Raw genomic sequence first — 15,290 nt, 5'->3', positions numbered from 1 at the left:
TGAAACCAGGTTTTGATACCCGTGGTGGGCATTGCATATATAGCCAGCCATCTGTGTAGCTTTGTGTCTAATAACAAAAAACAACTTATCTGTTTCTGGCTCGTGACTGCGAAAAATAAAAAAAGACCAAACCGAATAACGCGCGGGCTTCTGCAAGTTATACTTGATTCCTAATACAATGAACGAGGGACGTAGGCTTACTTCTAAACTCGGATTATCAGTTGATTGTTTCTGTTGATGTTATAGTAATGCAACACCTGTTTATTCTGTAGGATAAAAAAAAACATTCCCGCCAGACTGCATCACTTGAGTGTTTGGAACTATCGTTTTATAAGTAAATCGTTCTCTCAACATAGTAATGTAAAAGATTCCAGTGAAAAGGTTTAACAAACAGGACATAATAAAGCAAGTTTGTACATTGTAAGAATATTATAATAGATAAACAATTTTGAACATTAGACGATGTGTTAACTAATATATTTTGTGTATCTATAACAACGTTATGCATCACTTTGAAATGTTATGTTTGAATAAAGAGAAAGCTGCTGACGTGTTATTTTCAAAACATACATTACGAGCACTTATATTCATTATGATACTAGCGTGCTATATAAAATCGTAACATTCAGGATTTTGCATATTTGTAACTGAGTTACAATTATTCTTAGATTTATATATGGCCAGTGTTTATTCCATTTTCTTGTTTTCTCTTACCATTTTTTTTTTAAATATAATATTGTTTTTGATATGTGTGAGTCGAATAATACCAACTTCCGTAAGTATTATATTCATTAAAGTTGTATCAAGATGACTTCAGCATCTTCAGTCTAAATAAATAAACTCTATAGTAAGTTCACTCACTATGTGAACTACTCATTAAGAATATAATAATAACTGAGGTGAACAGTGGTGTACAAGATAAAATGTAAAAGTTTAAAAGTGCACAGTTGCGACAAAAAGTGTTCGTACCCCTGCGTCGTGAGTAGTTTTTTTCTCATAACATAAAAAGTATTAGGATTAGTATAATGAAAGTAGGGTATATTATAAATAGTATACTAACACACATCTACATAAATTTTTATGTAAATTGAGCGACAAATAAACTGTTTATAAACAAATAACCAAACATAGAAGGGGCAGAAAGTGTTCGTGCGTTTACTTTAATGGTCAGTTGTGGAGCCTTTCAAGTGAATTACGTGGCGCAATCTCTCCTCATAGCCCTTCATGGTCGTTTGACAGTACTCAACTGGCATTTTCTTCCATTCTTCTTTACAGAAGGCCTCCAACTCTTGCAAGTTTTTCGGATGACGCTGATGAACCCTGGTCTTCAACTCATGTCAAACGTTTTCAATTATGTTGAGATCGGGTGACTGCGATGGCCACTCCAGAACGCTTATATAGTTCGTCAGCAACAAGGATTGCACATATTTCGATGTGTGCTTAGGGTCATTGTCGTGTTGGAAGATCCAACGACGCCCAAGCCGCAAGTTCCGAGCATCATTTTTGATATAAGTGCCTAATATATCAACGTACTCTTCTTTTCTCATGATTCCGTTGACGCGGTGAAGGCTGCCTACACCAGAAGAGCTGAGGGAACCTCATAGCATGATCGAGCCACCTCCGTGTTTAACTGTAGATACGGTGTTCTTTGGAAAATTTCATTTCCCCTTCTTACGGAAAATATTGCAAACATTATTGTGGCTGAAAAGCTAGATTTTAGTCTCGTCTGACCAAAGAATACTCTTCCAATAGGTAAAGGGTTTATCTACATGCGTTTTTGCATACTTCAATCGTGCTTCTAAATGAACAGACTTTAAATATGGAGTTCTAGGAGGACGGCATGCTTTGAATCCAGAAGAGCGTAACATGTTCGTAACTGTAGAGGTGCTTACTTCAACCCCAGTTTCCCTTACCAGTTTTTGTATGTCATTACGTGTTCAACGAGGGTTCGCACTAACTTCTCTGAGAACCTTCTTCTTGGTTCTCTCTGGAATTTTGGTGGGGCGTCCAGAACGAGGGAGGTTAGCAGTTGATCCTGTAAGCTTAATCTTGGCAATTATGCTATGAACAGTAGATTTCGGCACATTAAGTTGGGTAGCAATACCGAAAAGAGACACACGAGACTTCTGTTTTACAATAATTCGTTTTTTTTTTAATTCACTGGACAGTTGTTTTCTGCCCGCCATGATGACCAAGCAGATAATGACGGAGACGGCGCTAACTTGCCGGAAGTAAATTTTTTGCTGGCTAAATTCCAATAATTATGAACCCAGTGTCTAGTTCTGGAATGGTATAATGTAGTTTATTCGCCAAACTAAACAAAAGTTTTACGGGAATATCAGTTTTTTTCACACATTCTGAACTGGACGAACACTTTCTGTTCCTCGTTTTTGGTTATTTGTTTATAAACAGTTTGTTTGTTGTTTAATTTACATAACTTTTTATGTAGATGTGTGTTAGTATAATATTTATAATACAACATACGTCTATTAGCTTAATCTTGTTACTTTTTAAGTTATAAGCAAAAAACTACTCGGGACGCAGGGGTACGAACACTTTCTGTCGTAACTGTAGTAATAATGATTAGAAAAAAGGCACTCTCTCGAACAAAGTTGTATATTTTACAAGTCGGACAACAGATGGCAGGGACTTCTTATCCGGCAATGTTTAATAGAAATTCGAGATAATGTATTTTATTATTTTAAGTTATGGGCAAAAATATCAATCTAATCTTGTTTGTTTTGTTTTAATTTAAACATTTTCATATGAGTAATTGAATCAAAGATTCAATGCGTGCTGTATTTCACTATACTGTTTGTGTACTTGACATTTTAACGTTTCTGATGATATTAATAGGTTTTGATTTGTTATTTTTTTAAAGGAAAGCTATACTGTAGGCAGTGCTAGCTGTCCACCGTGAAGAATCGAACATCAGGCTTTAGCATTCTAAGTCTGTAACTTACCGCTGATACGCCGGGGAAGGATTACTTTGTTGTTGTTGTTTTAAATTAAGCACAAAACTACACAATCGGTTTTCTGTGTTTTGCCCACCATGAGTATTGAAATTGAAACCCGGTTTCTAGCGTTTTAAGTCCGCAAACATACCACTGTGCCACTGGGGGAGGCAGTGTAAATCCTTTTAAAAATGATGTACAACAAAGGGATTTCAAGAAAGAGCTATCAGGGTGAGATATAATTTGTAAGGTGTTTTTGTACGAGATATATTGAAGCATTAAAACTGCTTTTCTCGCAAACTGACAGTTCCCTACATCCCAGTTGGCTTAGCGATTTTCTTGAGCGTTTATAATGCTAAAATTCGAGGTGCGGTCTCTGAATGTTTTTTTATTAATTCTGATATAATTAATTCAGTTAAATACTATATAGACTGATTTAATAGTAATTAGGTGGTTAAGGCACTCGACTCATAAGCCGAGGGTCGCGGGTTCGAATCCCTGTCATACCAAACATGCTCGCCTTTTTAGGGGTGGGGACGTTATAATGTTACGGTTAATCTCAGTATTCATTGGTAAAAGAGTAGCCCAAGAGTTGGTTGGGGGTGATGACTAGCTAGCTGCCTTCCCTCTAGTCTTACACTGTTAAATTAGGAACTGCTAGAGCAGATAGCGCTCGTATAGCTTTGCGCGAAATTCAAAACCAAACCGATTTAATTTCAACAACAACAAAAAAACAACAACAATTGAATGAGTATCCATTTTAACAAAAATTGCTCGAAACATATTCTGCGAAATAAGACAAAGAACAAACACGGTTTCTAAAATTTTATATAATGACTAAGTCATTAGACAGATGCCTGTTAATTTGAAATTACAATTATTGTAATAAAACATTTGTATTTTGGTTTTTATGTATTAAGTTTTTGATTTTATTATTATTTGTTTACTTTTACGAAATTCGTTCTTACATTTTACTTGTTTTGTATTACACTTATCACCAGTGCCCAAAGTACTCTTGTCTTCACTGTTCATTTCAGGTTGATAACTTACCTTGTTGATATTCAGAATAATACGTATCGCAAGGATAACATTGTCTTATATTTCCTACATACATATATCTTGTGTTTCTTTCAGGGGACTTATGGGGTCTGTCAGTAGCGTGTTTCAACATGGGGTTTGCTTACTTCTCCATTTCCCCCAAGCCGGATTTAGAAAGAGCCATGGTTTTTTTAGTTGTAAAAAATATTCTGGCTTCTAGAACACACAACGAACCTCTTCGAGGAATCGCCTTAAGCAATCTGGGAAAAGTGTTCTGTGGTAAGAAAAAAAAGACATACAGAAGCATTGTTTACGAGTTAATTTCTAAAAAGATGTATATGATACGTTACAGTGACGAAACATATGGTCTACAAGCCACTCTTTATCTTTAATTCAAGAAAAGGTGTTAATATTGACCCATAGAAAATTGTTTTTCTAACATCTTTTGAATTATGTTTAATAGATTATCATTCAAGGGAGGTAAATTTGTCCAGTTTAGTTTTCGATCAGATGATTAACTTTGAAAAGAATTAGGATACCTGAAAGATGAAACAAACTTTGTTTTTAAAGTAATCCTATTTACTGGAAACAAGAACACAGGCTTTTAGAGGAAAAACGTGAAATCTTTTCTTGAGTACTTTTGTTACGGAAGCAGTGTTTCTATTTTTATCATAACGTGATATGTAGTCAGATGGACAGATGTATATTTCTACTTTTTCAAAGTGGAAAACAGCGAGGCGAATTTTGTAATATTTTGTTTTAACGTAGTAAAAACTGCTTACAGATTTTAGGAGTTAATTTAATCAAAGTTTTGCGTTTAAGGGAAGTGATAAGTTATAAATGAGGGTGATTATGTGTTGGGAAAGCGAGGTTTCCGAAAATATAGGAACGTTTAGTAAAAAGGAAAGTACATTATCACCCAGCTTCTAAAACATTGTCCAGAAAATAATATCACAGTATTCTTCTATTCTGTCTCGTTTTAAAATAATTAATCATGAGATTTCTTCAAGTAATCGGACTATTTGTTTTATACAGAGGATTCGTCAGTTAATAATAAGTGAAAAACAACTTGATTTCTGGATGTTTAAATATATTTTGGGGCAAATTAATATATCTAAGAAAAGAAAGTACTCTGTGAATATGTTCAGAATTTAAAATTTTATCACCGATATGTGAATGTCACCAAAGATAATTATTTGAAAATTGTAAACACGCTATTGGACATAAGATCTACTCTTAATTGGATGTGCACTTGAAAATATTCTTGAGATTTCTAATAAGTACGTTGTAGAGAACATTAAAACGTTTGGATCAGTAGTTATAGTTGTGGCTAGTTCTAAACCGTGTTTATTATTAACCCAACTCTTAATGTTATAAAGCTATTTGGAATCATATTGGTGAGGTAATTCTAACCACATAAACAGGCCGAGTTTATCAAACAATAGTGGATGCAAATTTCACCAGATATGTCTTACGGAATTGTAGCAGCTATTCACGTCAACGGAGTTGCTACACCTAAATAAGACATGACACGCTAAATTTCTCTCCTCTTTGAATATTTATATATGCCTGGCTACTTTAATCAAGACATTGCTTATATATAATTGTGCATTTTAAAATTGCTTTTAATTTTTAACCGATAAAACGTTAATAATTAAAACAAGTAAACAAATCAAGTATACTATGTTTCATCAAACAGCTTTAGGTCAGTACGAAACTGCAATAAAAGCCTTAGAAGAAGGTGTCAGCGTTGCAAAGAAAACTGGGAATATTGCTGGTGAAGGGATGGCTTACGGAAATATAGGTACAGCATTTAGACATCTTGGTACGTATCTGTGTAATACAGTTCTCTCTTGTTTACTTATTTATTCATTCATTATACGATCGAATTGACCAGTAAAGCTTTGTGTCAGAATATCTAGTTGATTGTTTTTTTTAATTTCGCGCAAAGCTACACGAGAGCTATCTGCGCTAGCCGTCCCTCATTTAACAGTGTAAGACTAGGGTGAAGGCTGCTGGTCATCACCACCTACTAACAACTCTTGGGCTACTCTTTTACTAACGAATAGTGGGATTGACCTAAACATTACAACACTCCCACAGCTGAAAGGGTGAGCATGTTTGGTGTGACGGGGATTCGAACCCGCGACCCTCGGATTGCGAGTTAACCACTTTGCCATGCCGGGCCCATATCTAGTTGATGAGTAGTAATAACATATAACTGATTATGTTAGTATTATTAGACCTATTGTGCAATTTTCAACTCTTATTATATAGAAAATGCAGCTAATCGTAAGTTTAGAACATAGTGTCTATTTGTTTTTACACCAATTACCATTCGTTCATACCGTACCCAGGGAGTTTGTAAGGTTTTAAAGGTATTGTTATAATTGTTTTTTGTTTTCGTTTGTAATTGCGTGGTTGTATAAAGTATGTACAACATTGAATTATTATGGTTTATTTAAAGTAAGATAATATATATCTATATGTTTGTACTGATTATATTGTTAAGTCTTAAAATTGTTTGTTCGATGTTTTTTATTTATGGTTATTTATATATACTCTTCAACAAAAGAAACGCAAAAGGCAAAATTTAAGACAAATTGTTAACAAGTTTATTCGGGGTAGCTCTGAATGACATGTGTGAAACTTTGCACATTCACTGCTGAACATCCAAAGTCTACAAAGGCGAAGTCCACGCTCACTAGTTGAAGTTTAACGTCACTCAACGTCAATAACGGGTATGCCTGCCGTGAGCATCAATAACTGCTTGGCATCTCCTGCCCATGGAAGCGATGAGATGACGAATCACATCCTGTGGAATGGCTGTCCACTCAGCCTGCAAAGCTGCTGCAAGCTGAGGTAGAGTCTGCGGTTGAGGTTGTCGCCGGTCCAACTCGTCCCAAAGATGTTCGATGGAGTTTAAATCTGGTGATCTGGAGGGCCAGGGAAGAACGTTGATGTTGTGGTGTCTCAAGAAGACAGTGGTGAGTCGGGCTGTGTGAGGACGGGCGTTGTCACGTTGAAAAAACGTCGTTGACGTTCACCATGATGGGTTGCACATGGGGCCTAAGAATCTCGTCGACGGTTGCGTACGGTCTGATCGGAAATCCTACGCAGCCCTGGTATGATTGAAGCAGTAGACGACGCAGTGGTGGTCCTATCCCGAAGGTGACGTAACCGGATATAGCGTTCTTGTGCGGTCGTGGTCACACGAGGTCTGCCAGATCGTGGACGGTCACGAGTTGATCCATGTTGTTGGTGACGATTCCATAGCCTTGTGATGGTGCTTGGGTGGACATTCACAGCTCTAGCAACATCTGATCGAGATTCGCCTGCTTCAAACGACCAATGGCGTTGTTGCGTTGTGCTTCAGTCAGTCTTGGCGTAACTGTATTGCGTGTCGGTGGCTTAACACTGAGCTATGGAAACCGATAACCCGTCACTTTTATAGGGATTTTGCACATGTTGCAAGTGCAGAACATGCAGATCTCTCAAACAAACTTATTGGACACGAATGCGTTGGACATTGGACACATATCGACTCCTTGATAATTTAACACCTCGATGTAATGTATAATAATTATAATTATTTAACAAGAAAAATATCAAAGTGAGTCTCAACCCAAAGGTAATATAAATAAATAAATTCTAAATATTTCTAATTTTGGTATTAATTTTTATTAAACTGAACATGTTGAGTGACACCTGAACCAAATAGCCCAATCAGAGTCGACAGAGTGCTTCGGTTTAGTCATCCTTAGTTTATAATTGTTGACAAGAGAACGGACTTGCAATGCTAGGAATCGGGTTTCAATAACACGTGATAGATAGAACACAGACAGCATGTTGTGTAACTTTGTGCTTAACATCAAACGAAAAATATGTTTAAATTGTAAAGTTGTGTTTACTGAAAAGTCATTTTAAAGTAACTTGACAGTGTATGGCGGTGTTTAAACTTACAATGTGATACATAAATCACATTACTATAACTACTTATGGTCCGACATGGCCAAGTGGTTAGGGCGCTTGACTGGTAATCTGAGGGTCGCGGGCTCGAATTCCCGTTACATCAAACATGCTCGCCCTTTCATCCGCGGGGACGTTATAACTTTTACGATCCATCCCATCATTGGTAAAAGAGTAGTCAGAGAGTCAGCGGTGGGTGATGATGACTAGCTGCCTTCACTTCTAGTCGTACACTGCTAAGTTAGGGACGTTTAGCGCACATAGTCCTCGTGTAGCTTTGCGCAAAAATTCAATACAAACAAACACTATAGCTTACAAAACTATGTGTCTTGTTGTTGTCGTCGTCTACTATTAAGCAATTAAAATTACAGTTTGTTATTAGCTTTGTTCGCACAACGATTCTTTTTTAATTAAAGTACAGAATTGTTTGTACAAGAAAGAATTAACAAAAGTAAAGTGATTGTGCTTTTATCACCATCCAACGTATATTTAAAAACATGCTTGTAAACCTATCAAAATTATTATGTCAGTCATGGACTTTAGGTGCATTTTATTTATATATTTCACCCTACTGATGTATTCTACTACCATTATGTACGTTTCTCATTTCTCGACTCACAGCAATATAATCTAAATGAATAAGTAAAAGAAGTCACAGATAATATTTTTCCCTTTTTCCTGTGCTCATGGCTTACGCCCTCTGGTGTGTGTTATACAATTTTATTACACTAAATGTTTACACTTACCGAATATTTTGATCTATGATCATTACACTTCGGTTTTCCTGGCCTGAAGCACCCGAAATATTGTTCTTTTTAATTAATTTTTAGAATTTCAGAACTGCTAAAACATAGGAACTAGCTCTTTGTTAACCTGAAGATGATCTAAGAAGGTATAAACATTGTTCTCTACTTTAATTTAATTAAAGTTTTAATACTACCAGCCACATTGGGACTACAACTATCGTCTAATTTGTAAAAGTGACCGTTTTAACGGTTTGTCGAAACCTTTATGATTTTATTATACTTTTTGTATTGCTTAAAGGAATGTAAAGCTATACGTTTATGTTTAAGGACAGGATTTTTATTTCATTTAACTCAGGTAAATTTGACGAAGCGATAATACATCATGAAAAATATCGAGTGAACGGGTTACAGCGAGGAGATGACGGAGGTGTCGCAATCATGCAACGAGAAATGGCTTTAGACTACCTGTTGAAAGGGGTAAATAATAATGCATTTTTGTTCCCATTTGTTTTTTTTTATCCATATTACACACACTTTTTCATATATCAGCATTATCTTCTCTCTCTCTGCTTTCTAGAATTTTCGCCCAGTTTTACCCAAGAACTATAGGCATTCCTTATTCTGCACTGTTTGACAAGCGTGAAAGAAGCTAGCCAACAACTACATCATTACTTCTTGAGTCATTTGTGTAATGGAAAAGTGAAAATTTACTGTCTTTAGTTTAGTGTGCTCACCTCTCCTAGAGTATGAAACGCGTTTTTATTGCGATGTAATGCGAAGCGTGAAGTCGGATTCACAGACTGGGCACACTAGCTATTAGGCCACGTCCGGCCTTCCTTCACTGGTTTCTTTAGTGTTCGGTATTTGATATTTTCAACCTGGACGGCAGCATATGCAGCACATGGGCTTTAGTTGACCAAGTCAGTGACCACAATATTCAACCATAGTCAATCCTAATTGAGAACTGCTGATCAGATGGAGAGTAACCAGTCAGCGGTAACTTCCATCTGCACGGCTGCTGTTAACTGAATAGCAAGAATGACTGATGTGGTTTTAATGTCTCAGCATCTGAAAGTACAAAGATACAGCAACATGTTGCTGCTCGAACTTTGAACCTTCTGGTAAGCAATGTGACAAGGTGCCCAGAAGTCCACGCTCAGTTCTCGTTTGTTTTTTGTTGTTTCTTTTTTTTTTTCTTCAGGCTTTGGATACTTTTCTCAAAAATAACTTTACGTTAAGAGAATAAAACTGTACCACGTTTTGGGAAAAGTTTTGTGTTTATTTTTTTTCTTTAAAAAATTAAAAGTAATACAATATAGTGTTAACTAAGGAATTTGTGTGTTATGTCAATTGGTTTCTAAACATGTTTCTTTATCTATTCACTTAGCAGAGAAAAATAAATACAACAACAATAAATATTGATTAACTTTCCTTATTGATGTCTTCAGATTCCTGAGTGATTCAAAGTTCGATTTTAAACTCATTCAAATAACACGTTTACTTAGTTCATATATTTTTGGTTTTAGGATTTAAAACGTGCCGAGATCCAGGTAAAAAACGCCCTACTCACACTTGAAACTATTCGTACAAAACTAGGTACTGAAGATTCCTCAAGACTAGCAAATTTTGATAAAAACCAAGCAGAAGCGTATAATTTCCTTCAGGTAAATAAAACTTTTCAGTTTCTCTCTAGAAGGTCTTACAGTGAACTTGGTTAAGTGCTTCATATGTACGTGTACAATAAAGGCACTATATCTTGCATGGATTTCCTTTTATTTGCACTATTTCTTAATAATAACAAAACTTTACAGTATAGACATTACAAAAAAAGATAAGTTAATAATAAATAGCAGTTAGATATATGTTCTTCTTTTATATAATAATAACTATGAACATTTAAGAACTATTTCTTTACAAAACAAATCGATTTAAAATGATCAAATTCCATGTTAAACTACAACACAGGAGGAACATTGTTTTCTAAAACTAAATATTTGACTAGTAAAACAAATGGTAGAAAATTAAGAGTATTATAAACTCTTGGTTAAAACTATTGCACGACAAGCTGTATATATTTAATGGAGTAGTTGAAGTACTTGTCCAAGAAAAAATGAAAACTCGTTTGTGGCAATGGACAGGAAAAAAATTAAATAAAAATATCTAAGGGCACCAATACTATTTTTAAGAATTGTATCAACATGAAGTAAGATGGGGTTCACCCTTCTTACCCGTCTCTATATTCCTTTATCACTATGTCAGGTTTGGTGCTCATTGATCAAGAAATGTGGAAACGTATAAGGTATACATATACACACATATACTGATATTTTTATATATAAATTGAGTGTTCTTCTATCGAAACGTTCCAAACATTTTTTCATACATGTATCAAAAACGATAATCAACACTGAATTTATTAAAGCAGATGTTTTGATATAGTAATATATTAATTTTCATAATTTATTTAGCAATATATAAGACTGATAGACGGCGTATCCCCACCGCAATGTGGGTTCTTCACACGCAGTCACTTCCGAATCCTATGATACATTTTATAATCCCACGTTAGCTTGTACCCTAGGATCTTTTTAGAAATATGCAGCGTATTTTGATTAATTTTAATGTGTTTTATTTGTGACTTAAAAATTTCTTGTCATAATACAGTTAATCAGATGTTGGGATTTGCTGTTTTTAACGCAATCCTTCCTCATGATTTTATTTACTTATGTGGCTTCATTTATATATACTTATTTAATTTCACTAAAATATATACGTTTTGATGTATTTTTTTAAAAGCTGTTAAATATATTCTGTTAATTGCTCAAGTTCCGCAAAATAATAATTTGGTACTTAGTTTTTTTTTCATATTATCAACATCTCACTGGAATAATTATCTGTCAATGTAAAGCAGAAAAATCTGGCTCTATTTTTCCAATCAGGTTATTTTAGTGAAGCAGGGAATGATTAAAGAAGCTTTAGCTCTGTCAGAATTTGCTAGGGGAAGAGCTATTACGGATGTCATAAGGGACAACTTGCTGAAAAACCTGAGAGATTCGCCATCTTCGTGGTTGTGGAGAGACGACATCATTCTCAAGTATGAATTCATTTTCGTGTCGTTTTAATGGTTTTTACGTTTGATATGTTGATGAATATTTGTGAATCGGGAGTATCTTAAACACGACCCTAAACGCAGCATGGCCAGGTGGTTAGGACGCTCAACTCGTAATCTGAGGGTCGCGGGTTCGAATTCCCATCATACCAAACGTTCTCGCCCTTTCAGCCGTGGGGGCGTTATAATGGTACGATCAATTCCACTATTCATTGGTAAAAGAGTAGTCCAAGAATTGGCGGCAGGTGGTGATTACTAACTGCCTTCCCTCCAATCTTACACTGTTAAATTAGGGACGGCTAGTGCAGATGGCCCTCGTGTAGCTTTGCGCGAAGTACAAAACAAACAAACAAACGCAAGTCTGTAAAACTGTATTTTTCCATGTGAGATACCAAAAGATTTTATTTGTTTTGATGTGTTGTTAAGCGCAAATACCATAGAAGTTTGAGGTATTGTACCACATGTATACGAAATACAAAACCTGTATCTTCACCACATGAACCATTACGTTCAATAGGGAGGGGGCAATAAAAACGTACCTGGAACACGAGTACATTGGAAGTTAAGATGACACGTGTGGTCGGTTGTATCATTATGCGTAATGGTCAAATAACGTTCGTAATGTATTTCAACAAAAATTGATTTGAAACCCAAGATTTAAGTAATTATATCTATTTGTAGTCCAGTTTAGTCCCTTTAGAATACTCAATAAAATGGCTTTCACTTATCGTTATATTTAGGGTGTTTTATAATACTGTGGATGTGATATGGAACTCGATTTGTACATTTATTATTTATATATTTTCAAATTTTTTGCAGAACTGAAATGAAAGAAGAACTGGTTGGTGACATTATTCAAGACTTTTATTCAACCGCAGACTTGCTAAACTCCAGCTTTTTGGTGTACTCTGTTGTTAAGAGTTACACTCTCGACAGAAAACCGGAGAAGATGTTATACATCTGGGTCGTCAAATGTTCTGCACATGTGCAGGAAGGAGAAGAAAGGATTGGATTTGCAAGTATACAACTGAAAGGAGAAAACTTTGACTGTAAACTTGTAGAGGACAACAAGTTTTTTTCCAGTTTATGCCGTTCCTTTGCATATGTAAACCTTTCAAATGATGGTACGGCGTTTTCGCCATTTTTATACTTAATAGGTTTCAAAGATAATTTTCAGTTTATTTTTACAATTTTATGCACAATTTTAGAACTACATGTTTCAAACTAAAACTTTGGGACCATATGATAGTACTTAACATTTTTTTTACTTATTAAAATCCAATGATAGCCTGATTCTTATGGACCAACAGGATTATAATTTGATGTAAGAGTCTCACACTTATCGATCAACTGATAATATATTAAGAAAAATATAAGTTGATTAAAAAACAACAACTAGATTTAAAATTTAACAAACACTACACTAACAATCTAAAGCGGGAAATAATTACCCAATATTTCGTTTGCTTGGTTTCGAATTATGCGTAAAGCTCGAGGATTTGTTTGTTTGTTTAGAATTAAGCACAAAGCTACACAATGGGCTATCTGTGCTCTGCCCACCACGGGTATCCAAACCCGGTTTTTAGTGTGTAAGTCCGCAGACATACCACTGTGCCACTGGGGGGCAAAGCTCGAGGAATGCCATATGCGCTACCCGTCCTTAATTTAGCAGTGAAACACTAGAGGGAAGGTTTGTTTTTTGTTTGTTTGTTTGTTTGGGAATTTCGCACAAAGCTACTCGAGGGCTATCTGTGCTAGCCGTCCCTAATTTAGCAGTGTAAGACTAGAGGGAAGGCAGCTAGTCATCACCACCCACCGCCAACTCTTGGGCTACTCTTTACCAACGAATAGTGGGATTGACCGTCACATTATACACCCCCACGGCTGGGAGGTCGAGCATGTTTAGCGCGACGCGGGCGCGAACCCGCGACCCTCGGATTACGAGTCGAACGTCTTACGCGCTAGGCCATGCCGGGCCCTAGAGGGAAGGAAACTACTAAACATAATCCACCGCAAATTGTTGGGGTAATTATTTACAACCCCATAGCTAAAAAAGTGAGCATGTTGGGTGACGGGATTCGAACCCACGATCTTCATATTTCGAGTCGAGCACCCACGATTTTAGAACCAGCTGAACTAAACACGAAGTCTATCACTGACTAAAATATTCAAGTCAGTCATGCTGTCGCTCGAGCAAAATTCAACCGTTGTGATACACGGGTCTAACTTTTAATTTTTATTAAAAAATGTGTAATGTAGAGATTTCTGTAAGTGTGAAACTAAATGTGAAACTTGTGACGAATCTCGCACTGAACACCATTCTTTTTTCATTTTCTCATTTTTCTCTAGTTTTTCCAGTTTTATTACTTTGTGCTACGTGACCACGTCGTGTTAAGGATTTGTTTTAAGTTAATGTTTGTTTTTATCTGCAATAATAAACAGTGTTGATATCTCGTCATGCTATAAAATTCCTGTTTCAAACCATTATTTATATATAACTAACTACGCTCCAAGTATTCTGAAAATTAAAATGGTAAGTCTTTGTAATAACAGTGACATATAATTACCAAAAAATAATAGGCCCGGCAGGCGGTTAGGGCGCTTGACTCGTAATCTGAGGGTCGTGTGTTCAAATCCCTGTTACACCAAACAAGATCGCCCTTTCAGCTGTGGGGGCGATATAAGGTGACGATCAGTTGTACTATTCATTGATAAAAGAGTAGCCCAAGAATTAGCGGTGGGTGGTGATAACTAGCATGCCTTCCTTCTAGTCTTACACTGTTAAATTAGGTACGGCTAGCGCATATAATAGCCCTCATGTAGCCTTGCGCGAAATTCAAAACAATGAAACAAATTACGGAATGTTTACACCACGCGTTAGTGAAGCTTTGGACCTTGTTTGATGAGTGGAGATAGATATTTATGTTAAAACTTATTAGTTTTACTTATTTTATCAAGTAATATCGATATCACCAACACAAACATATTTCTGTGATTCTTACATGTCTTATTAGTTTTATCGTTTCACTGCTTGTTGGAAGAACACATATTGAATCATGCAGTTAGTTCAGTTTGTCAAGTGACATAGAAATATTGAGTGATATTGTACCGACACCTGAGTTAAAACGGTGTCGAATGCATAATACTAGTTTTGTAGAACACAAGCCTCGAGCCTCATTGACAATCATTAGAATAACTGCCTGCTAAACACATGTGAGGTACCAACTTACAACTATTTGTATAAGATATCGATTTAAAGCTCCTGTACAAACAATTGTAAAACCAGAACAAATCTCAATACGTCACATATTTCGTAGGTCAAAACTTTATATTGGTCAATCATAAAATTGCTGTTGCCCTGAGCAAATGTGAAACTTAAAGCAGTTTGGGTACGAAGGCTCATAGATTATGATTAATTTCAAAGTACTCGAAATGAAAATAAATATATTTTTAACTTATACATTTGAACTTCAT

The 15,290-nt window shown here is 35.8% G+C and overlaps 1 protein-coding gene across 8 annotated transcripts in view; it reads left to right on the top strand.

Annotated features, from left to right (window-relative positions):
* Window positions 1-15,290, top strand: part of LOC143234001 (tetratricopeptide repeat protein 28-like) — a 42,215-nt gene that overhangs the window by 6,958 nt on the left and 19,967 nt on the right. For 7 of the 8 annotated variants that reach the window (XR_013018469.1, XM_076470988.1, XM_076470984.1 and 4 more), the window contains 6 exons: window positions 4,089-4,271; window positions 5,692-5,817; window positions 9,063-9,184; window positions 10,234-10,371; window positions 11,647-11,801; window positions 12,636-12,940. Coding sequence is in view for 7 of the 8 variants with exons in the window: in XM_076470988.1 (XP_076327103.1) it covers window positions 4,089-4,271; window positions 5,692-5,817; window positions 9,063-9,184; window positions 10,234-10,371; window positions 11,647-11,801; window positions 12,636-12,940 (1,029 nt within the window). In the remaining variant the exon portion in view is untranslated. The remainder of the gene's footprint in view (window positions 1-4,088; window positions 4,272-5,691; window positions 5,818-9,062; window positions 9,185-10,233; window positions 10,372-11,646; window positions 11,802-12,635; window positions 12,941-15,290) is intronic. The other variant, XM_076470989.1, reaches the window with a different exon arrangement.

This window comes from Tachypleus tridentatus, chromosome 12 (assembly GCF_004210375.1).
Source record: "Tachypleus tridentatus isolate NWPU-2018 chromosome 12, ASM421037v1, whole genome shotgun sequence".
Taxonomy (NCBI): domain Eukaryota; kingdom Metazoa; phylum Arthropoda; class Merostomata; order Xiphosura; family Limulidae; genus Tachypleus; species Tachypleus tridentatus.
Note: the sequence above shows the minus strand (reverse complement) of the source record. Positions and strands in the feature narration are given on the sequence as shown.